Below are 26365 nucleotides of genomic sequence, written 5' to 3' on the forward strand. Positions count from 1 at the left end.
GGCTAGAGGCAGTTCCACCATATCTCTTCATTATGCCGTTAGGGTGGATGTAGCCTATGGTGGCAGTTCCACCATATCTGTTCATTATGCCGTTAGGGTGGATGTAGTCTAGGCTAGAGGCAGTTCCACCATATCTCTTCATTCTGCCGTTAGGGTGGATGTAGCCTAGGCAGTTCCACCATATCTGTTCATTATGCCGTTAGGGTGGATGTAGCCTAGGCAGTTCCACCATATCTCTTCATTATGCCGTTAGGGTGGATGTAGCCTAGGCAGTTCCACCATATCTCTTCATTATGCTGTTAGGGTGGATGTAGCCTAGGCAGTTCCACCATATCTGTCATTATACCGTTAGGGTGGATGTAGCCTAGGCTAGAGGCAGTTCCACCATATCTCTTCATTATGCCGTTAGGGTGGATGTAGTCTAGACTAGAGGCAGTTCCACCATATCTCTTCATTATGCCGTTAGGGTGGATGTAGCCTAGGCTAGAGGCAGTTCCACCATATCTCTTCATTATGCCGTTAGGGTGGATGTAGCCTAGGCTAGAGGCAGTTCCACCATATCTCTTCATTATGCCGTTAGGGTGGATGTAGTCTAGACTAGAGGCAGTTCCACCATATCTCTTCATTATGCCGTTAGGGTGGATGTAGCCTAGGCTAGAGGCAGTTCCACCATATCTCTTCATTATGCCGTTAGGGTGGATGTAGCCTAGGCAGTTCCACCATATCTCTTCATTATGCTGTTAGGGTGGATGTAGCCTAGGCAGTTCCACCATATCTCTCATTATACCGTTAGGGTGGATGTAGCCTAGGCTAGAGGCAGTTCCACCATATCTCTTCATTATGCCGTTAGGGTGGATGTAGTCTAGACTAGAGGCAGTTCCACCATATCTCTTCATTATGCCGTTAGGGTGGATGTAGCCTAGGCTAGAGGCAGTTCCACCATATCTCTTCATTATGCCGTTAGGGTGGATGTAGCCTAGGCTAGAGGCAGTTCCACCATATCTCTTCATTATGCCGTTATGGTGGATGTAGTCTAGACTAGAGGCAGTTCCACCATATCTCTTCATTATGCCGTTAGGGTGGATGTAGCCTAGGCTAGAGGCAGTTCCACCATATCTCTTCATTATTAATTTTGTTATTCTGGTCATCTCTCTCTCAGGCTGGGAACTCTAAATAGTAATAGTAGTAGTATATAGTCTTCGGCATCCCAACACTCTGGACAGCTACTTTCACCTGCCTTTGTAGATCTCATAAAGGTATATGTGTGATTGACTGATAGAAATAAATTACAATGAAATGCCCTATTGGATATTCTGGCTCAGGCAATGCTTTACTTGTCCAAGACTTACTCACAATCAAATGTCTTGCAAAAATAACATTTCATTGGAAGCATCATTAAATGGTTCTTATAACAGACATAGCTGTCCCAGAGCACCGAGTGGGATTCCTGTAGCATATCCAGTACAGGCTCTGAACCAGAGACAAGACAGAGATTGGTGGCCTCTGTTTAGGGTCAGGGGGGGGTGTCACTACTCACATTCTTGCCCTTGTCCTGCAGCAGTTTGAGGTTAACTTTACACTGTTCCAGCTCCTCGTTGATGGAGCGTTTCTCCTGCTCTGTCCTCTCATAACACTGCCTCAGATCACACAGCAAGTTCTGAGTGTCCTCATACTGTGGGGGGAGAGACAGATAGAGAGGGAGAGAGAAGGGTGGGAGAGACAGAGAGAGACAGAGAGAAGGGTGGGAGAGAGAGAGAGAGACAGAGAGAAGGGTGGGAGAGAGAGAGAGAGAGACAGAGAGAAGGGTGGGAGAGAGAGGGGGGAGAGAGAGAGAAGGGTGGGAGAGAGACAGAGAGAAGGGTGGGAGAGAGAGAGAGAGAGAGAGAAGGGTGGAGAGAGAGAAGGGTGGAGAGAGAGAGAGAGAGAAGGGTGGGAGAGAGAGAGAGAGAAGGGGGGAGGGAGAGAGAGAGAGAGAGAAGGGGGAGAGAGAGAGAAGGGGGGAGAGAGAGAGAAGGGGGGAGAGAGAGAGAAGGGGGGAGAGAGAGAGAAGGGGGGAGAGAGAGAAGCAACAGAAAGTGTCAGACATGTGTTTGTACCATACCTCTCTCTGGGTGAACCATATCATACCTCTCTCTGCAGGCTCTGTGTCCTGCTAGCAGCCTGGTTCAGCTGTGACTGCAGCTTGTTAGCGTCCTGGAGGTGTTGGTCCTGCAGTGAACCCAGTCTACTCTGCATCTCTCCCTGGGACTTCTCCAGACTCTCCAGACTGCTGCTCAGACTGGCAGTCTGCTTCCTGGAACTGAGGGGGACAAAGAGACCATATAAAACCATGTCCAGAACTGTGATATAGTCCAAACAGGGTCTAGTGGATCTTCTGAACACATCAGTCGGCTCCCTGGAAGACGAGGGGAGGACAGCAGACGATCATGTCAGGATAAGGTCAGCATACGGACAGAAGTCTGAAGTCTTTGTAAATGTTGTATATCAGAGAAAGGACAGTTACTACCTGCTAGTCCAGCCACCTCTACCCCACACCCAGACAGTTACTACCTGCTAGTCCAGCCACCTCTACCCCACACCCAGACAGTTACTACCTGCTAGTCCAGCCACCTCTACCCCACACCCAGACAGTTACTACCTGCTAGTCCAGCCACCTCTACCCCACACCCAGACAGTTACTACCTGCTAGTCCAGCCACCTCTACCCCACACCCAGACAGTTACTACCTGCTAGTCCAGCCACCTCTACCCCACACCCAGACAGTTACTACCTGCTAGTCCAGCCACCTCTACCCCACACCCAGACAGTTACTACCTGCTAGTCCATCCACCTCTACCCCACACCCAGACAGTTACTACCTGCTAGTCCATCCACCTCTACCCCACACCCAGACAGTTACTACCTGCTAGCCCAGCCACCTCTACCCCACACCCAGACAGTTACTACCTGCTAGCCCAGCCACCTCTACCCCACACCCAGACAGTTACTACCTGCTAGTCCATCCACCTCTACCCCACACCCAGACAGTTACTACCTGCTAGTCCATCCACATCTACCCCACACCCAGACAGTTACTACCTGCTAGTCCATCCACCTCTACCCCACACCCAGACAGTTACTACCTGCTAGTCCATCCACCTCTACCCCACACCCAGACAGTTACTACCTGCTAGCCCAGCCACCTCTACCCCACACCCAGACAGTTACTACCTGCTAGTCCAGCCACCTCTACCCCACACCCAGACAGTTACTACCACTAGCCCAGGCACCTCTACCCCACACCCAGACAGTTACTACCTGCTAGTCCAGCCACCTCTACCCCACACCCAGACAGTTACTACCACTAGCCCAGGCACCTCTACCCCACACCCAGACAGTTACTACCTGCTAGTCCAGCCACCTCTACCCCACACCCAGACAGTTACTACCACTAGCCCAGGCACCTCTACCCCACACCCAGACAGTTACTACCTGCTAGTCCAGCCACCTCTACCCCACACCCAGACAGTTACTACCTGCTAGTCCAGCCACCTCTACTCCACACCCAGACAGTTACTACCTGCTAGTCCAGCCACCTCTACCCCACACCCAGACAGTTACTACCACTAGCCCAGGCACCTCTACCCCACACCCAGACAGTTACTACCTGCTAGTCCAGCCACCTCTACTCCACACCCAGACAGTTACTACCTGCTAGTCCAGCCACCTCTACCCCACACCCAGACAGTTACTACCACTAGCCCAGGCACCTCTACCCCACACCCAGACAGTTACTACCTGCTAGTCCAGCCACCTCTACCCCACACCCAGACAGTTACTACCACTAGCCCAGGCACCTCTACCCCACACCCAGACAGTTACTACCGCTAGTCCAGCCACCTCTACCCCACACCCAGACAGTTACTACCTGCTAGCCCAGCCACCTCTACCCCACACCGACAGTTACTACCTGCTAGTCCAGCCACCTCTACCCCACACCCAGACAGTTACTACCTGCTAGCCCAGCCACCTCTACCCCACACCCAGACAGTTACTACCTGCTTGCCCAGCCACCTCTACCCCACACCCAGACAGTTACTACCTGCTAGTCCATCCACCTCTACCCCACACCCAGACAGTTACTACCTGCTAGCCCAGCCACCTCTACCCCACACCCAGACAGTTACTACCTGCTAGTCCAGCCACCTCTACTCCACACCCAGACAGTTACTACCACTAGCCCAGGCACCTCTACCCCACACCCAGACAGTTACTACCACTAGCCCAGGCACCTCTACCCCACACCGACAGTTACTACCCGCTAGTCCAGCCACCTCTACCCCACACCCAGACAGTTACTACCCGCTAGTCCAGCCACCTCTACCCCACACCCAGACAGTTACTACCTGCTAGTCCAGCCACCTCTACCCCACACCCAGACAGTTACTACCTGCTAGCCCAGCCACCTCTACCCCACACCCAGACAGTTACTACCTGCTAGTCCATCCACCTCTACCCCACACCCAGACAGTTACTACCTGCTAGTCCATCCACATCTACCCCACACCCAGACAGTTACTACCTGCTAGTCCATCCACCTCTACCCCACACCCAGACAGTTACTACCCGCTAGTCCAGCCACCTCTACCCCACACCCAGACAGTTACTACCTGCTAGTCCAGCCACCTCTACCCCACACCCAGACAGTTACTACCTGCTAGTCCAGCCACCTCTACCCCACACCCAGACAGTTACTACCTGCTAGCCCAGCCACCTCTACCCCACACCCAGACAGTTACTACCTGCTAGTCCATCCACCTCTACCCCACACCCAGACAGTTACTACCTGCTAGTCCATCCACATCTACCCCACACCCAGACAGTTACTACCTGCTAGTCCATCCACCTCTACCCCACACCCAGACAGTTACTACCTGCTAGCCCAGCCACCTCTACCCCACACCCAGACAGTGACTACCACTAGCCCAGGCACCTCTACCCCACACCCAGAAAGTTACTACCTGCTAGTCCAGCCACCTCTACCCCACACCCAGACAGTTACTACCACTAGCCCAGGCACCTCTACCCCACACCCAGACAGTTACTACCTGCTAGTCCAGCCACCTCTACCCCACACCCAGACAGTTACTACCACTAGCCCAGGCACCTCTACCCCACACCCAGACAGTTACTACCTGCTAGTCCAGCCACCTCTACCCCACACCCAGACAGTTACTACCTGCTAGTCCAGCCACCTCTACTCCACACCCAGACAGTTACTACCTGCTAGTCCAGCCACCTCTACCCCACACCCAGACAGTTACTACCACTAGCCCAGGCACCTCTACCCCACACCCAGACAGTTACTACCTGCTAGTCCAGCCACCTCTACCCCACACCCAGACAGTTACTACCACTAGCCCAGGCACCTCTACCCCACACCCAGACAGTTACTACCACTAGTCCAGCCACCTCTACCCCACACCCAGACAGTTACTACCTGCTAGCCCAGCCACCTCTACCCCACACCGACAGTTACTACCTGCTAGTCCAGCCACCTCTACCCCACACCCAGACAGTTACTACCTGCTAGCCCAGCCACCTCTACCCCACACCCAGACAGTTACTACCTGCTTGCCCAGCCACCTCTACCCCACACCCAGACAGTTACTACCTGCTAGTCCATCCACCTCTACCCCACACCCAGACAGTTACTACCTGCTAGCCCAGCCACCTCTACCCCACACCCAGACAGTTACTACCTGCTAGTCCAGCCACCTCTACTCCACACCCAGACAGTTACTACCACTAGCCCAGGCACCTCTACCCCACACCCAGACAGTTACTACCACTAGCCCAGGCACCTCTACCCCACACCCAGACAGTTACTACCCGCTAGTCCAGCCACCTCTACCCCACACCCAGACAGTTACTACCCGCTAGTCCAGCCACCTCTACCCCACACCCAGACAGTTACTACCTGCTAGTCCAGCCACCTCTACCCCACACCCAGACAGTTACTACCTGCTAGTCCAGCCACCTCTACACCACACCCAGACAGTTACTACCTGCTAGCCCAGCCACCTCTACCCCACACCCAGACAGTTACTACCTGCTAGTCCAGCCACCACTACCCCACACCCAGACAGTTACTACCTGCTAGTCCAGCCACCTCTACCCCACACCCAGACAGTTACTACCTGCTAGCCCAGCCACCTCTACCCCACACCGACAGTTACTACCTGCTAGTCCAGCCACCTCTACCCCACACCCAGACAGTTACTACCTGCTAGTCCATCCACCTCTACCCCACACCCAGACAGTTACTACCTGCTAGCCCAGCCACCTCTACCCCACACCCAGACAGTTACTACCTGCTAGTCCATCCACCTCTACCCCACACCCAGACAGTTACTACCTGCTAGCCCAGCCACCTCTACCCCACACCCAGACAGTTACTACCTGCTAGTCCAGCCACCTCTACCCCACACCCAGACAGTTACTACCCGCTAGCCCAGGCACCTCTACCCCACACCCAGACAGTTACTACCCGCTAGTCCAGCCACCTCTACCCCACACCCAGACAGTTACTACCTGCTAGTCCAGCCACCTCTACCCCACACCCAGACAGTTACTACCTGCTAGTCCAGCCACCTCTACCCCACACCCAGACAGTTACTACCTGCTAGTCCAGCCACCTCTACCCCACACCCAGACAGTTACTACCTGCTAGCCCAGCCACCTCTACCCCACACCCAGACAGTTACTACCTGCTAGTCCAGCCACCACTACCCCACACCCAGACAGTTACTACCTGCTAGTCCAGCCACCTCTACCCCACACCCAGACAGTTACTACCTGCTAGTCCAGCCACCTCTACCCCACACCCGACAGTTACTACCTGCTAGTCCAGCCACCTCTACCCCACACCCAGACAGTTACTACCTGCTAGTCCAGCCACCTCTACCCCACACCCAGACAGTTACTACCTGCTAGCCCAGCCACCTCTACCCCACACCCAGACAGTTACTACCTGCTAGTCCAGCCACCACTACCCCACACCCAGACAGTTACTACCTGCTAGTCCAGCCACCTCTACCCCACACCCAGACAGTTACTACCTGCTAGTCCAGCCACCTCTACCCCACACCCAGACAGTTACTACCTGCTAGCCCAGCCACCTCTACCCCACACCCAGACAGTTACTACCTGCTTGCCCAGCCACCTCTACCCCACACCCAGACAGTTACTACCTGCTAGTCCAGCCACCTCTACCCCACACCCAGACAGTTACTACCTGCTAGTCCAGCCACCTCTACCCCACACCCAGACAGTTACTACCTGCTAGTCCAGCCACCTCTACCCCACACCCAGACAGTTACTACCTGCTAGTCCAGCCACCTCTACCCCACACCCAGACAGTTACTACCTGCTAGTCCAGCCACCTCTACCCCACACCCAGACAGTTACTACCTGCTAGCCCAGCCACCTCTACCCCACACCCAGACAGTTACTACCTGCTAGCCCAGCCACCTCTACCCCACACCCAGACAGTTACTACCTGCTAGTCCATCCACATCTACCCCACACCCAGACAGTTACTACCTGCTAGTCCATCCACCTCTACCCCACACCCAGACAGTTACTACCCGCTAGTCCAGCCACCTCTACCCCACACCCAGACAGTTACTACCTGCTAGTCCAGCCACCTCTACCCCACACCCAGACAGTTACTACCTGCTAGTCCAGCCACCTCTACCCCACACCCAGACAGTTACTACCTGCTAGCCCAGCCACCTCTACCCCACACCCAGACAGTTACTACCTGCTAGTCCATCCACCTCTACCCCACACCCAGACAGTTACTACCTGCTAGTCCATCCACATCTACCCCACACCCAGACAGTTACTACCTGCTAGTCCATCCACCTCTACCCCACACCCAGACAGTTACTACCTGCTAGCCCAGCCACCTCTACCCCACACCCAGACAGTGACTACCACTAGCCCAGGCACCTCTACCCCACACCCAGACAGTTACTACCTGCTAGTCCAGCCACCTCTACCCCACACCCAGACAGTTACTACCACTAGCCCAGGCACCTCTACCCCACACCCAGACAGTTACTACCTGCTAGTCCAGCCACCTCTACCCCACACCCAGACAGTTACTACCACTAGCCCAGGCACCTCTACCCCACACCCAGACAGTTACTACCTGCTAGTCCAGCCACCTCTACCCCACACCCAGACAGTTACTACCTGCTAGTCCAGCCACCTCTACTCCACACCCAGACAGTTACTACCTGCTAGTCCAGCCACCTCTACCCCACACCCAGACAGTTACTACCACTAGCCCAGGCACCTCTACCCCACACACAGACAGTTACTACCTGCTAGTCCAGCCACCTCTACCCCACACCCAGACAGTTACTACCACTAGCCCAGGCACCTCTACCCCACACCCAGACAGTTACTACCGCTAGTCCAGCCACCTCTACCCCACACCCAGACAGTTACTACCTGCTAGCCCAGCCACCTCTACCCCACACCGACAGTTACTACCTGCTAGTCCAGCCACCTCTACCCCACACCCAGACAGTTACTACCTGCTAGCCCAGCCACCTCTACCCCACACCCAGACAGTTACTACCTGCTTGCCCAGCCACCTCTACCCCACACCCAGACAGTTACTACCTGCTAGTCCATCCACCTCTACCCCACACCCAGACAGTTACTACCTGCTAGCCCAGCCACCTCTACCCCACACCCAGACAGTTACTACCTGCTAGTCCAGCCACCTCTACTCCACACCCAGACAGTTACTACCACTAGCCCAGGCACCTCTACCCCACACCCAGACAGTTACTACCACTAGCCCAGGCACCTCTACCCCACACCCAGACAGTTACTACCCGCTAGTCCAGCCACCTCTACCCCACACCCAGACAGTTACTACCTGCTAGTCCAGCCACCTCTACCCCACACCCAGACAGTTACTACCTGCTAGTCCAGCCACCTCTACCCCACACCCAGACAGTTACTACCTGCTAGTCCAGCCACCTCTACACCACACCCAGACAGTTACTACCTGCTAGCCCAGCCACCTCTACCCCACACCCAGACAGTTACTACCTGCTAGTCCAGCCACCACTACCCCACACCCAGACAGTTACTACCTGCTAGTCCAGCCACCTCTACCCCACACCCAGACAGTTACTACCTGCTAGCCCAGCCACCTCTACCCCACACCGACAGTTACTACCTGCTAGTCCAGCCACCTCTACCCCACACCCAGACAGTTACTACCTGCTAGTCCATCCACCTCTACCCCACACCCAGACAGTTACTACCTGCTAGTCCATCCACCTCTACCCCACACCCAGACAGTTACTACCTGCTAGCCCAGCCACCTCTACCCCACACCCAGACAGTTACTACCTGCTAGTCCAGCCACCTCTACCCCACACCCAGACAGTTACTACCTACTAGCCCAGGCACCTCTACCCCACACCCAGACAGTTACTACCTGCTAGTCCAGCCACCACTACCCCACACCCAGACAGTTACTACCTGCTAGTCCAGCCACCTCTACCCCACACCCAGACAGTTACTACCTGCTAGTCCAGCCACCTCTACCCCACACCCGACAGTTACTACCTGCTAGTCCAGCCACCTCTACCCCACACCCAGACAGTTACTACCTGCTAGTCCAGCCACCTCTACCCCACACCCAGACAGTTACTACCTGCTAGCCCAGCCACCTCTACCCCACACCCAGACAGTTACTACCTGCTAGTCCAGCCACCACTACCCCACACCCAGACAGTTACTACCTGCTAGTCCAGCCACCTCTACCCCACACCCAGACAGTTACTACCTGCTAGTCCAGCCACCTCTACCCCACACCCAGACAGTTACTACCTGCTAGCCCAGCCACCTCTACCCCACACCCAGACAGTTACTACCTGCTTGCCCAGCCACCTCTACCCCACACCCAGACAGTTACTACCTGCTAGTCCAGCCACCTCTACCCCACACCCAGACAGTTACTACCTGCTAGTCCAGCCACCTCTACCCCACACCCAGACAGTTACTACCTGCTAGTCCAGCCACCTCTACCCCACACCCAGACAGTTACTACCTGCTAGTCCAGCCACCTCTACCCCACACCCAGACAGTTACTACCTGCTAGTCCAGCCACCTCTACCCCACACCCAGACAGTTACTACCTGCTAGTCCAGCCACCTCTACCCCACACCCAGACAGTTACTACCTGCTAGTCCAGCCACCTCTACCCCACACCCAGACAGTTACTACCTGCTAGTCCAGCCACCTCTACCCCACACCCAGACAGTTACTACCTGCTAGCCCAGCCACCTCTACCCCACACCCAGACAGTTACTACCTGCTAGTCCAGCCACCACTACCCCACACCCAGACAGTTACTACCTGCTAGTCCAGCCACCTCTACCCCACACCCAGACAGTTACTACCTGCTAGTCCAGCCACCTCTACCCCACACCCAGACAGTTACTACCTGCTAGTCCAGCCACCTCTACCCCACACCCAGACAGTTACTACCTGCTAGTCCAGCCACCTCTACCCCACACCCAGACAGTTACTACCTGCTAGTCCAGCCACCTCTACCCCACACCCAGACAGTTACTACCTGCTAGTCCAGCCACCACTACCCCACACCCAGACAGTTACTACCTGCTAGTCCAGCCACCTCTACCCCACACCCAGACAGTTACTACCTGCTAGTCCAGCCACCTCTACCCCACACCCAGACAGTTACTACCTGCTAGCCCAGCCACCTCTACCCCACACCCAGACAGTTACTACCTGCTTGCCCAGCCACCTCTACCCCACACCCAGACAGTTACTACCTGCTAGTCCAGCCACCTCTACCCCACACCCAGACAGTTACTACCTGCTAGTCCAGCCACCTCTACCCCACACCCAGACAGTTACTACCTGCTAGTCCAGCCACCTCTACCCCACACCCAGACAGTTACTACCTGCTAGTCCAGCCACCTCTACCCCACACCCAGACAGTTACTACCTGCTAGTCCAGCCACCTCTACCCCACACCCAGACAGTTACTACCTGCTAGTCCAGCCACCTCTACCCCACACCCAGACAGTTACTACCTGCTAGTCCAGCCACCTCTACCCCACACCCAGACAGTTACTACCTGCTAGTCCAGCCACCTCTACCCCACACCCAGACAGTTACTACCTGCTAGTCCAGCCACCTCTACCCCACACCCAGACAGTTACTACCTGCTAGCCCAGCCACCTCTACCCCACACCCAGACAGTTACTACCTGCTAGTCCAGCCACCACTACCCCACACCCAGACAGTTACTACCTGCTAGTCCAGCCACCTCTACCCCACACCCAGACAGTTACTACCTGCTAGTCCAGCCACCTCTACCCCACACCGACAGTTACTACCTGCTAGTCCAGCCACCTCTACCCCACACCCAGACAGTTACTACCTGCTAGTCCAGCCACCTCTACCCCACACCCAGACAGTTACTACCTGCTAGTCCAGCCACCTCTACCCCACACCCAGACAGTTACTACCTGCTAGTCCAGCCACCACTACCCCACACCCAGACAGTTACTACCTGCTAGTCCAGCCACCTCTACCCCACACCCAGACAGTTACTACCTGCTAGTCCAGCCACCTCTACCCCACACCCAGACAGTTACTACCTGCTAGCCCAGCCACCTCTACCCCACACCCAGACAGTTACTACCTGCTTGCCCAGCCACCTCTACCCCACACCCAGACAGTTACTACCTGCTAGTCCAGCCACCTCTACCCCACACCCAGACAGTTACTACCTGCTAGTCCAGCCACCTCTACCCCACACCCCACTCCTCAATGATAATACTGTTGTTCCCCCTATGGTCATCCCCCCCACCTCCTCAATGATAATATTGCTGTTCCCCCTATGGTCACCCCCCCCCCCCCCCTCCCCAATGATAATACTGCTGTTCCCCCTATCGTCATCCCCCCCCTCCCCAATGATAATACTGTTGTTCCCCCTATGGTCATCCCCCCCACCTCCTCAATGATAATACTGCTGTTCCCCCTATGGTCATCTCCCCCCACCTCCTCAATGATAATACTGCTGTTCCCCCTATGGTCATCTCCCCCCCCCTCCCCAATGATCATGTTGCTGTTCCCCCTATGGTCATCCCCCCCACCTCCTCAATGATAATACTGCTGTTCCCCCTATGGTCATCCCCCCTCAATGATCATACTGCTGTTCCCCCTATGGTCACCCCCCCCCCCCTCCCCAATGATCATGTTGCTGTTCCCCCTATGGTCATCCCCCCCACCTCCTCAATGATAATACTGCTGTTCCCCCTATGGTCATCCCCCCTCCTCAATGATCATACTGCTGTTCCCCCTATGGTCACCCCCCCCCCCCCCCCCTTAATGATAATACTACTGTTCCCCCTATGGTCATCTCCCCCACCTCCTCAATGATAATACTGCTGTTCCCCCTATGGTCATCCCCCCCCACCTCCCCAATGATAATACTGCTGTTCCCCCTATGGTCATCTCCCCCCACCTCCTCAATGATAATACTACTGTTCCCCCTATGGTCATCTCCCCCCACCTCCTCAATGATAATACTGCTGTTCCCCCTATGGTCATCCCCCCCCACCTCCCCAATGATAATACTGCTGTTCCCCCTATGGTCATCTCCCCCCACCTCCTCAATGATAATACTGCTGTTCCCCCTATGGTCATCTCCCCCCACCTCCTCAATGATAATACTGCTGTTCCCCCTATGGTCATCTCCCCCCACCTCCTCAATGATAATACTGCTGTTCCCCCTATGGTCATCTCCCCCCACCTCCTCAATGATAATACTGCTGTTCCCCCTATGGTCATCCCCCCCTCCTCAATGATAATACTGCTGTTCCCCCTATGGTCATCCCCCCCTCCTCAATGATAATACTGCTGTTCCCCCTATGGTCATCCCCCCCTCCTCAATGATAATACTGCTGTTCCCCCTATGGTCACCCCCCCCACCTCCCCAATGATAATACTGCTGTTCCCCCTATGGTCATCTCCCCCCACCTCCTCAATGATAATACTACTGTTCCCCCTATGGTCATCTCCCCCCACCTCCTCAATGATAATACTGCTGTTCCCCCTATGGTCATCTCCCCCCACCTCCTCAATGATAATACTGCTGTTCCCCCTATGGTCATCTGGGGGGCACCTCCTCAATGATAATACTGCTGTTCCCCCTATGGTCATCTCCCCCCACCTCCTCAATGATAATACTACTGTTCCCCCTATGGTCATCTCCCCCACCTCCTCAATGATAATACTGCTGTTCCCCCTATGGTCATCCCCCCCCCACCTCCCCAATGATAATACTGCTGTTCCCCCTATGGTCATCTCCCCCCACCTCCTCAATGATAATACTACTGTTCCCCCTATGGTCATCTCCCCCCACCTCCTCAATGATAATACTGCTGTTCCCCCTATGGTCATCCCCCCCCACCTCCCCAATGATAATACTGCTGTTCGCCCTATGGTCATCTCCCCCCACCTCCTCAATGATAATACTGCTGTTCCCCCTATGGTCATCTCCCCCCACCTCCTCAATGATAATACTGCTGTTCCCCCTATGGTCATCTCCCCCCACCTCCTCAATGATAATACTGCTGTTCCCCCTATGGTCATCTCCCCCCACCTCCTCAATGATAATACTGCTGTTCCCCCTATGGTCATCTCCCCCCACCTCCTCAATGATAATACTGCTGTTCCCCCTATGGTCATCCCCCCCTCCTCAATGATAATACTGCTGTTCCCCCTATGGTCACCCCCCCCACCACCCCAATGATAATACTGCTGTTCCCCCTATGGTCATCCCCCCCGCCCCATACTAATTGTTTTTATGACCATTTTCAATATTTTATTTCACTGCATTTTGGAGCTTGAAACGTAATATTTCCACTACTCTGCAATCACACCTGCAACCCTGTACATGTGACTATAAAACACTGTAATAACACCTACAACCCTGTACATGTGACTATTAAACACTGTAATAACACCTACAACCCTGTACATGTACCTATTAAACACTGTAATAACACCTACAACCCTGTACATGTACCTATTAAACACTGTAATAACACCTACAACCCTGTACATGTACCTATTAAACACTGTAATAACACCTACAACCCTGTACATGTACCTATTAAACACTGTAATAACACCTACAACCCTGTACATGTACCTATTAAACACTGTAATAACACCTACAACCCTGTACATGTGACTATTAAACACTGTAATAACACCTACAACCCTGTACATGTACCTATTAAACACTGTAATAACACCTACAACCCTGTACATGTACCTATTAAACACTGTAATAACTACAACCCTGTACATGTACCTATTAAACACTGTAATAACACCTACAACCCTGTACATGTGACTATTAAACACTGTAATAACACCTACAACCCTGTACATGTACCTATTAAACACTGTAATAACTACAACCCTGTACATGTACCTATTAAACACTGTAATAACACCTACAACCCTGTACATGTGACTATTAAACACTGTAATAACACCTACAACCCTGTACATGTGACTATTAAACACTGTAATAACACCTGTACATGTGACTATTAAACACTGTAATAACACCTACAACCCTGTACATGTGACTATTAAACACTGTAATAACACCTGTACATGTACCTATTAAACACTGTAATAACACCTGTACATGTACCTATTAAACACTGTAATAACACCTACAACCCTGTACATGTGACTATTAAACACTGTAATAACACCTGTACATGTGACTATTAAACACTGTAATAACACCTACAACCCTGTACATGTGACTATTAAACACTGTAATAACACCTACAACCCTGTACATGTGATTATTAAAAGACTCTGAATCTGAAAAAGCCACACTTTGCTGAACTGACAACTTCCTTTAGTTGGATGTCATTGTACAGGCAGCGGTGACCTCAGCCCACCTTGTACAGGCAGCGGTGGGAGTGACCTCAACCCACCTTGTACAGGCAGCGGTGGGAGTGACCTCAACCCACCTTGTACAGGCAGCGGTGATCTCAACCCACCTTGTACAGGCAGCGGTGACCTCAGCCCACCTTGTACAGGCAGCGGTGACCTCAACCCACCTTGTACAGGCAGCGGTGGGAGTGACCTCAGCCCACCTTGTACAGGCAGCGGTGGGAGTGACCTCAACCCACCTTGTACAGGCAGCGGTGGGAGTGACCTCAACCCACCTTGTACAGGCAGCGGTGGGAGTGACCTCAACCCACCTTGTACAGGCAGCGGTGACCTCAACCCACCTTGTACAGGCAGCGGTGACCTCAACCCACCTTGTACAGGCAGCGGTGACCTCAACCCACCTTGTACAGGCAGCGGTGACCTCAACCCACCTTGTACAGGCAGCGGTGACCTCAACCCACCTTGTACAGGCAGCGGTGACCTCAACCCACCTTGTACAGGCAGCGGTGACCTCAACCCACCTTGTACAGGCAGCGGTGGGAGTGACCTCAACCCACCTTGTACAGGCAGCGGTGGGAGTGACCTCAACCCACCTTGTACAGGCAGCGGTGGGAGTGACCTCAGCCCACCTTGTACAGGCAGCGGTGGGAGTGACCTCAACCCACCTTGTACAGGCAGCGGTGACCTCAACCCACCTTGTACAGGCAGCGGTGACCTCAACCCACCTTGTACAGGCAGCGGTGACCTCAACCCACCTTGTACAGGCAGCGGTGACCTCAACCCACCTTGTACAGGCAGCGGTGACCTCAACCCACCTTGTACAGGCAGCGGTGACCTCAACCCACCTTGTACAGGCAGCGGTGACCTCAACCCACCTTGTACAGGCAGCGGTGGGAGTGACCTCAACCCACCCTGTACAGGCAGCGGTGGGAGTGACCTCAACCCACCTTGTACAGGCAGCGGTGGGAGTGACCTCAACCCACCTTGTACAGGCAGCGGTGGGAGTGACCTCAACCCACCTTGTACAGGCAGCGGTGAGCTCAACCCACCTTGTACAGGCAGCGGTGACCTCAACCCACCCCCTAACATGTCTAGTGTGACGGCTACGGTGTTCAGTTGACAGTCAGAACCCCCCCCCCCCCAAACCTGCAGTGTGTAGACCCACCTGTCCAGGTCAGTCTCCAGTCTGTGCAGTCTGTTCACCAGGGTAGTCTTCTCAGAACGGAGACACTCACACTCCTGCTGCAGACCGGAACAGTCCTTCTGAAGACGCTCCAACTCCCCTACAGAAACAGATCATTATTATCTCAGTCCTTCTGAAGATGTTCCAACTCCCCTACAGAAACAGATCATTATTATCTCAGTCCTTCTGAAGACGTTCCAACTCCCCTACAGAAACAGATCATTATTATCTCAGTCCTTCTGAAGACGCTCCAACTCCCCTACAGAAACAGATCATTATTATCTCAGTCCTTCTGAAGACGCTCCAACTCCCCTACAGAAACAGATCATTATTATCTCAGCCCTTCTGAAGACGCTCCAACTCCCCTACAGAAACAGATCATTATTATCGCTGTCCTTCTGAAGACGTTCCAACTCCCCTACAGAAACAGATCATTATTATCTCAGTCCTTCTGAAGACGCTCCAACTCCCCTACAGAAACAGATCATTATTATCGCTGTCCTTCTGAAGACGCTCCAACTCTCCTACAGAAACAGATCATTATTATCGCTGTCCTTCTGAAGACGCTCCAACTCCCCTACAGAAACAGATCATTATTATCTCAGTCCATCTGAAGACGCTCCAACTCCCCTACAGAAACAGATCATTATTATCGCTGTCCTTCTGAAGACGCTCCAACTCTCCTACAGAAACAGATCATTATTATCTCAGTCCTTCTGAAGACGTTCCAACTCTCCTACAGAAACAGATCATTATTATCGCTGTCCTTCTGAAGACGCTCCAACTCCCCTACAGAAACAGATCATTATTATCTCAGTCCTTCTGAAGACGTTCCAACTCTCCTACAGAAACAGATCATTATTATCTCAGTCCTTCTGAAGACGTTCCAACTCTCCTACAGAAACAGATCATTATTATCGCTGTCCTTCTGAAGACGTTCCAACTCCCCTACAGAAACAGATCATTATTATCTCAGCCCTTCTGAAGACGCTCCAACTCCCCTACAGAAACAGATCATTATTATCGCTGTCCTTCTGAAGACGCTCCAACTCCCCTACAGAAACAGATCATTATTATCTCAGTCCATCTGAAGACGTTCCAACTCCCCTACAGAAACAGATCATTATTATCGCTGTCCTTCTGAAGACGTTCCAACTCCCCTACAGAAACAGATCATTATTATCTCAGTCCTTCTGAAGACGTTCCAACTCCCCTACAGAAACAGATCATTATTATCGCTGTCCTTCTGAAGACGCTCCAACTCTCCTACAGAAACAGATCATTATTATCTCAGTCCTTCTGAAGACGCTCCAACTCCCCTACAGAAACAGATCATTATTATCGCTGTCCTTCTGAAGACGTTCCAACTCTCCTACAGAAACAGATCATTATTATCGCTGTCCTTCTGAAGACGTTCCAACTCCCCTACAGAAACAGATCATTATTATCGCTGTCCTTCTGAAGACGTTCCAACTCCCCTACAGAAACAGATCATTATTATCTCAGTCCTTCTGAAGACGCTCCAACTCTCCTACAGAAACAGATCATTATTATCGCTGTCCTTCTGAAGACGTTCCAACTCCCCTACAGAAACAGATCATTATTATCGCTGTCCTTCTGAAGACGCTCCAACTCCCCTACAGAAACAGATCATTATTATCGCTGTCCTTCTGAAGACGCTCCAACTCTCCTACAGAAACAGATCATTATTATCGCTGTCCTTCTGAAGACGTTCCAACTCTCCTACAGAAACAGATCATTATTATCGCTGTCCTTCTGAAGACGTTCCAACTCCCCTACAGAAACAGATCATTATTATCTCAGTCCTTCTGAAGACGTTCCAACTCCCCTACAGAAACAGATCATTATTATCGCTGTCCTTCTGAAGACGCTCCAACTCTCCTACAGAAACAGATCATTATTATCGCTGTCCTTCTGAAGACGCTCCAACTCCCCTACAGAAACAGATCATTACTATCGCTGTCCTTCTGAAGACGCTCCAACTCCCCTACAGAAACAGATCATTATTATCTCAGTCCTTCTGAAGACGCTCCAACTCTCCTACAGAAACAGATCATTACTATCGCTGTCCTTCTGAAGACGCTCCAACTCCCCTACAGAAACAGATCATTATTATCTCAGTCCTTCTGAAGACGCTCCAACTCCCCTACAGAAACAGATCATTATTATCGCTGTCCTTCTGAAGACGCTCCAACTCCCCTACAGAAACAGATCATTACTATCGCTGTCCTTCTGAAGACGCTCCAACTCCCCTACAGAAACAGATCATTATTATCTCAGTCCTTCTGAAGACGCTCCAACTCCCCTACAGAAACAGATCATTATTATCGCTGTCCTTCTGAAGACGCTCCAACTCCCCTACAGAAACAGATCATTATTATCTCAGTCCTTCTGAAGACGCTCCAACTCTCCTACAGAAACAGATCATTATTATCGCTGTCCTTCTGAAGACGCTCCAACTCCCCTACAGAAACAGATCATTACTATCGCTGTCCTTCTGAAGACGCTCCAACTCCCCTACAGAAACAGATCATTATTATCGCTGTCCTTCTGAAGACGCTCCAACTCCCCTACAGAAACAGATCATTATTATCGCTGTCCTTCTGAAGACGCTCCAACTCCCCTACAGAAACAGATCATTATTATCGCTGTCCTTCTGAAGACGCTCCAACTCCCCTACAGAAACAGATCATTATTATCGCTGTCCTTCTGAAGACGCTCCAACTCCCCTACAGAAACAGATCATTATTATCGCTGTCCTTCTGAAGACGCTCCAACTCCCCTACAGAAACAGATCATTATTATCGCTGTCCTTCTGAAGACGCTCCAACTCCCCTACAGAAACAGATCATTACTATCGCTGTCCTTCTGAAGACGCTCCAACTCCCCTACAGAAACAGATCATTATTATCTCAGTCCTTCTGAAGACGTTCCAACTCTCCTACAGAAACAGATCATTATTATCGCTGTCCTTCTGAAGACGTTCCAACTCCCCTACAGAAACAGATCATTATTATCTCAGTCCTTCTGAAGACGCTCCAACTCTCCTACAGAAACAGATCATTATTATCGCTGTCCTTCTGAAGACGCTCCAACTCCCCTACAGAAACAGATCATTATTATCGCTGTCCTTCTGAAGACGCTCCAACTCCCCTACAGAAACAGATCATTATTATCTCAGTCCTTCTGAAGACGTTCCAACTCTCCTACAGAAACAGATCATTATTATCTCAGTCCTTCTGAAGACGCTCCAACTCCCCTACAGAAACAGATCATTATTATCTCAGTCCTTCTGAAGACAATCCAACTCCCCTACAGAAACAGATCATTACTATCGCTGTCCTTCTGAAGACGTTCCAACTCTCCTACAGAAACAGATCATTATTATCGCTGTCCTTCTGAAGACGTTCCAACTCCCCTACAGAAACAGATCATTATTATCTCAGTCCTTCTGAAGACGTTCCAACTCCCCTACAGAAACAGATCATTATTATCGCTGTCCTTCTGAAGACGTTCCAACTCCCCTACAGAAACAGATCATTATTATCGCTGTCCTTCTGAAGACGCTCCAACTCCCCTACAGAAACAGATCATTATTATCGCTGTCCTTCTGAAGACGCTCCAACTCCCCTACAGAAACAGATCATTATTATCTCAGTCCTTCTGAAGACGTTCCAACTCCACTACAGAAACAGATCATTATTATCGCTGTCCTTCTGAAGACGTTCCAACTCTCCTACAGAAACAGATCATTATTATCGCTGTCCTTCTGAAGACGTTCCAACTCCCCTACAGAAACAGATCATTATTATCGCTGTCCTTCTGAAGACGTTCCAACTCTCCTACAGAAACAGATCATTATTATCGCTGTCCTTCTGAAGACGTTCCAACTCTCCTACAGAAACAGATCATTATTATCTCAGTCCTTCTGAAGACGCTCCAACTCTCCTACAGAAACAGATCATTATTATCTCAGTCCTTCTGAAGACGCTCCAACTCCCCTACAGAAACAGATCATTATTATCGCTGTCCTTCTGAAGACGCTCCAACTCTCCTACAGAAACAGATCATTATTATCGCTGTCCTTCTGAAGATGTTCCAACTCCCCTACAGAAACAGATCATTATTATCGCTGTCCTTCTGAAGACGTTCCAACTCCCCTACAGAAACAGATCATTATTATCGCTGTCCTTCTGAAGACGTTCCAACTCCCCTACAGAAACAGATCATTATTATCGCTGTCCTTCTGAAGACGCTCCAACTCCCCTACAGAAACAGATCATTATTATCGCTGTCCTTCTGAAGACGTTCCAACTCCCCTACAGAAACAGATCATTATTATCGCTGTCCTTCTGAAGACGCTCCAACTCCCCTACAGAAACAGATCATTATTATCGCTGTCCTTCTGAAGACGTTCCAACTCCCCTACAGAAACAGATCATTATTATCGCTGTCCTTCTGAAGACGTTCCAACTCCCCTACAGAAACAGATCATTATTATCGCTGTCCTTCTGAAGACGTTCCAACTCCCCTACAGAAACAGATCATTATTATCGCTGTCCTTCTGAAGACGTTCCAACTCTCCTACAGAAACAGATCATTATTATCGCTGTCCTTCTGAAGACGTTCCAACTCCCCTACAGAAACAGATCATTATTATCGCTGTCCTTCTGAAGACGTTCCAACTCCCCTACAGAAACAGATCATTATTATCGCTGTCCTTCTGAAGACGTTCCAACTCTCCTACAGAAACAGATCATTATTATCGCTGTCCTTCTGAAGACGTTCCAACTCCCCTACAGAAACAGATCATTATTATCGCTGTCCTTCTGAAGACGTTCCAACTCCCCTACAGAAACAGATCATTATTATCGCTGTCCTTCTGAAGACGTTCCAACTCCACTACAGAAACAGATCATTATTATCGCTGTCCTTCTGAAGACGTTCCAACTCTCCTACAGAAACAGATCATTATTATCGCTGTCCTTCTGAAGACGTTCCAACTCCCCTACAGAAACAGATCATTATTATCGCTGTCCTTCTGAAGACGTTCCAACTCTCCTACAGAAACAGATCATTATTATCGCTGTCCTTCTGAAGACGTTCCAACTCTCCTACAGAAACAGATCATTATTATCTCAGTCCTTCTGAAGACGCTCCAACTCTCCTACAGAAACAGATCATTATTATCTCAGTCCTTCTGAAGACGCTCCAACTCCCCTACAGAAACAGATCATTATTATCGCTGTCCTTCTGAAGACGCTCCAACTCTCCTACAGAAACAGATCATTATTATCGCTGTCCTTCTGAAGATGTTCCAACTCCCCTACAGAAACAGATCATTATTATCGCTGTCCTTCTGAAGACGTTCCAACTCCCCTACAGAAACAGATCATTATTATCGCTGTCCTTCTGAAGACGTTCCAACTCCCCTACAGAAACAGATCATTATTATCGCTGTCCTTCTGAAGACGCTCCAACTCCCCTACAGAAACAGATCATTATTATCGCTGTCCTTCTGAAGACGTTCCAACTCCCCTACAGAAACAGATCATTATTATCGCTGTCCTTCTGAAGACGCTCCAACTCCCCTACAGAAACAGATCATTATTATCGCTGTCCTTCTGAAGACGTTCCAACTCCCCTACAGAAACAGATCATTATTATCGCTGTCCTTCTGAAGACGTTCCAACTCCCCTACAGAAACAGATCATTATTATCGCTGTCCTTCTGAAGACGTTCCAACTCCCCTACAGAAACAGATCATTATTATCGCTGTCCTTCTGAAGACGTTCCAACTCTCCTACAGAAACAGATCATTATTATCGCTGTCCTTCTGAAGACGTTCCAACTCCCCTACAGAAACAGATCATTATTATCGCTGTCCTTCTGAAGACGTTCCAACTCCCCTACAGAAACAGATCATTATTATCGCTGTCCTTCTGAAGACGTTCCAACTCTCCTACAGAAACAGATCATTATTATCGCTGTCCTTCTGAAGACGTTCCAACTCCCCTACAGAAACAGATCATTATTATCGCTGTCCTTCTGAAGACGTTCCAACTCCCCTACAGAAACAGATCATTATTATCGCTGTCCTTCTGAAGACGTTCCAACTCCCCTACAGAAACAGATCATTATTATCGCTGTCCTTCTGAAGACGTTCCAACTCCCCTACAGAAACAGATCATTATTATCTCAGTCCTTCTGAAGACGCTCCAACTCTCCTACAGAAACAGATCATTATTATCGCTGTCCTTCTGAAGACGTTCCAACTCCCCTACAGAAACAGATCATTATTATCTCAGTCCTTCTGAAGACGCTCCAACTCCCCTACAGAAACAGATCATTATTATCTCAGTCCTTCTGAAGACGCTCCAACTCCCCTACAGAAACAGATCATTATTATCGCTGTCCTTCTGAAGACGTTCCAACTCCCCTACAGAAACAGATCATTATTATCGCTGTCCTTCTGAAGACGTTCCAACTCCCCTACAGAAACAGATCATTATTATCGCTGTCCTTCTGAAGACGTTCCAACTCCCCTACAGAAACAGATCATTATTATCTCAGTCCTTCTGAAGACGTTCCAACTCTCCTACAGAAACAGATCATTATTATCGCTGTCCTTCTGAAGACGTTCCAACTCCCCTACAGAAACAGATCATTATTATCGCTGTCCTTCTGAAGACGCTCCAACTCCCCTACAGAAACAGATCATTATTATCGCTGTCCTTCTGAAGACGCTCCAACTCCCCTACAGAAACAGATCATTATTATCGCTGTCCTTCTGAAGACGTTCCAACTCTCCTACAGAAACAGATCATTATTATCGCTGTCCTTCTGAAGACGTTCCAACTCCCCTACAGAAACAGATCATTATTATCTCAGTCCTTCTGAAGACGCTCCAACTCCCCTACAGAAACAGATCATTATTATCTCAGTCCTTCTGAAGACGTTCCAACTCTCCTACAGAAACAGATCATTATTATCGCTGTCCTTCTGAAGACGTTCCAACTCCCCTACAGAAACAGATCATTATTATCTCAGTCCTTCTGAAGACGCTCCAACTCCCCTACAGAAACAGATCATTATTATCTCAGTCCTTCTGAAGACGCTCCAACTCTCCTACAGAAACAGATCATTATTATCGCTGTCCTTCTGAAGACGCTCCAACTCCCCTACAGAAACAGATCATTATTATCGCTGTCCTTCTGAAGACGCTTCCAACTCTCCCTACAGAAACAGATCATTATTATCGCTGTCCTTCTGAAGACTGTTCCAACTCTCCCTACAGAAACAGATCATTATTATCGCTGTCCTTCTGAAGACGTTCCAACTCCCCTACAGAAACAGATCATTATTATCGCTGTCCTTCTGAAGACGCTCCAACTCCCCTACAGAAACAGATCATTATTATCGCTGTCCTTCTGAAGACGCTCCAACTCCCCTACAGAAACAGATCATTATTATCGCTGTCCTTCTGAAGACGCTCCAACTCTCCTACAGAAACAGATCATTATTATCGCTGTCCTTCTGAAGACGCTCCAACTCCCCTACAGAAACAGATCATTATTATCTCAGTCCTTCTGAAGACGTTCCAACTCTCCTACAGAAACAGATCATTATTATCGCTGTCCTTCTGAAGACGTTCCAACTCTCCTACAGAAACAGATCATTATTATCTCAGCCCTTCTGACGCTCCAACTCTCCTACAGAAACAGATCATTATTATCGCTGTCCTTCTGAAGACGTTCCAACTCCCCTACAGAAACAGATCATTATTATCTCAGTCCTTCTGAAGACGCTCCAACTCTCCTACAGAAACAGATCATTATTATCGCTGTCCTTCTGAAGACGTTCCAACTCCCCTACAGAAACAGATCATTATTATCTCAGTCCATCTGAAGACGCTCCAACTCCCCTACAGAAACAGATCATTATTATCTCAGCCCTTCTGAAGACGCTCCAACTCTCCTACAGAAACAGATCATTATTATCGCTGTCCTTCTGAAGACGTTCCAACTCCCCTACAGAAACAGATCATTATTATCGCTGTCCTTCTGAAGACGTTCCAACTCTCCTACAGAAACAGATCATTATTATCGCTGTCCTTCTGAAGACGTTCCAACTCCCCTACAGAAACAGATCATTATTATCGCTGTCCTTCTGAAGACGTTCCAACTCCCCTACAGAAACAGATCATTATTATCGCTGTCCTTCTGAAGACGTTCCAACTCTCCTACAGAAACAGATCATTATTATCGCTGTCCTTCTGAAGACGTTCCAACTCTCCTACAGAAACAGATCATTATTATCGCTGTCCTTCTGAAGACGTTCCAACTCTCCTACAGAAACAGATCATTATTATCTCAGTCCTTCTGAAGACGTTCCAACTCCCCTACAGAAACAGATCATTATTATCGCTGTCCTTCTGAAGACGCTCCAACTCCCCTACAGAAACAGATCATTATTATCGCTGTCCTTCTGAAGACGTTCCAACTCCCCTACAGAAACAGATCATTATTATCGCTGTCCTTCTGAAGACGTTCCAACTCCCCTACAGAAACAGATCATTATTATCGCTGTCCTTCTGAAGACGTTCCAACTCCCCTACAGAAACAGATCATTATTATCTCAGTCCTTCTGAAGACGTTCCAACTCTCCTACAGAAACAGATCATTATTATCGCTGTCCATCTGAAGACGTTCCAACTCCCCTACAGAGAGGAGATGTAGACCGGTTACAACAGCTGATCCTCTATGAACAGTCGTTGCGCTGAGCCTTAAAAACATTCATAACATTCTTCTTGAGCCATTAGTTCACATGTAACAGACAGGATGAAGGCAACATGGTAGTAGGTAGTATGGTACGGGATATGGTAGTAGGTGTTTGTACCATGTTTTGTGCTGCTGCCATGTTGTGTTGCTACCATGCTGTTGTCCTAGGTTTCTCTGTTGTCTCTCTTGTGATGTGTGTTATGTCCTATATTTATATTGTATTTTTTATTAATCCCAGGCCACCGTCCCCGCAGGAGGCCTTCTGCCTTTTGGTAGGCCGTCATTGGAAATATTTTTTAATTTTTAATTTCAACTTTATTTAACCAGGTAGGCCAGTTGAGAACAAGTTCTCATTTACAACTGCGACCTGGCCAAGATAAAGCAAAGCAGTTCGACACAAACAACAACACAGAGTTACACATGGAATAAACAAAAGTACAGTCAATACCAGAAAAATCTATATACAGTGTGTGCAAATGGAGTAAGGAGGTAAGGCAATAAATAGGCCGTAGTAGCGAAGGTGGGCTATTTACAGATGGACTATGTACAGCTGCAGCGATCGGTTAGCTGCTCAGATAGCTGATGCTTAAAGTTAGTGAGGGAGATATAAGTCTCCAACTTCTGCGATTTTTGCAATTCATTCTAGTCACTGGCAGCAGAGAACTGGAAGGAAAGGCGGCCAAATGAGGTGTTGGCTTTGGGGATGACCAGTGAGATATACCTGCTGGAGAACGTGCTACGGGTGGGTGTTGATAGTGACCAGTGAGCTGAGAGAAGGCGGGACTTTACCTAGCAAAGACTTATAGATGACCTGGAGCCAGTGGGTTTGGCGCCGAATATGTTGTGAGGGCCAGCCGACTAGAGCGTACAGGTCGCAGTGGTGGGTAGCATATGGGGCTTTGGTGACAAAACGGATGGCACTGTGATAGACTGCATCCAGTTTGCTGAGTAGAGTGTTGGAGGCTATTTTGTAAATGACATCGTCAAAGTCAAGGATCGGTAGGCATGTCAGTTTTAAAAGGGTATGTTTGACAGCGTGAGTGAAGGAGGCTTCTACATCACTAGAGAGTCTGGTGACGTGTTCTACATCACCGCTAGAGAGTCTGGTGACGTGTTCTACATCACCGCTAGAGAGTCTGGTGACGTGTTCTACATCACCGCTAGAGAGTCTGGTGACGTGTTCTACATCACCGCTAGAGAGTCTGGTGACGTGTTCTACATCACCACTAGAGAGTCTGGTGACGTGTTCTACATCACCACTAGAGAGTCTGGTGACGTGTTCTACATCACCACTAGAGAGTCTGGTGACATTTTACATTACATTTAAGTCATTTAGCAGACGCTC

At 50.1% G+C, this 26365-nt stretch overlaps 1 protein-coding gene across 9 annotated transcripts in view; it reads right to left on the reverse strand.

Moving 5' to 3' along the window:
• The window catches only part of LOC139552663 (sarcolemmal membrane-associated protein-like), a 115356-nt gene that overhangs the window by 16679 nt on the left and 72312 nt on the right, over nt 1–26365 (reverse strand). For all 9 annotated transcript variants that reach the window (XM_071364668.1, XM_071364650.1, XM_071364620.1 and 6 more), the window contains 3 exons: nt 16202–16319; nt 2128–2299; nt 1538–1672 (listed from right to left, as the gene is read on the reverse strand). In XM_071364668.1, coding sequence (XP_071220769.1) covers nt 1538–1672; nt 2128–2299; nt 16202–16319 — 425 coding nt within the window. The remainder of the gene's footprint in view (nt 1–1537; nt 1673–2127; nt 2300–16201; nt 16320–26365) is intronic.

The sequence above is a fragment of the Salvelinus alpinus genome, chromosome 2 (assembly GCF_045679555.1).
Source record: "Salvelinus alpinus chromosome 2, SLU_Salpinus.1, whole genome shotgun sequence".
NCBI classification, from domain to species: domain Eukaryota; kingdom Metazoa; phylum Chordata; class Actinopteri; order Salmoniformes; family Salmonidae; genus Salvelinus; species Salvelinus alpinus.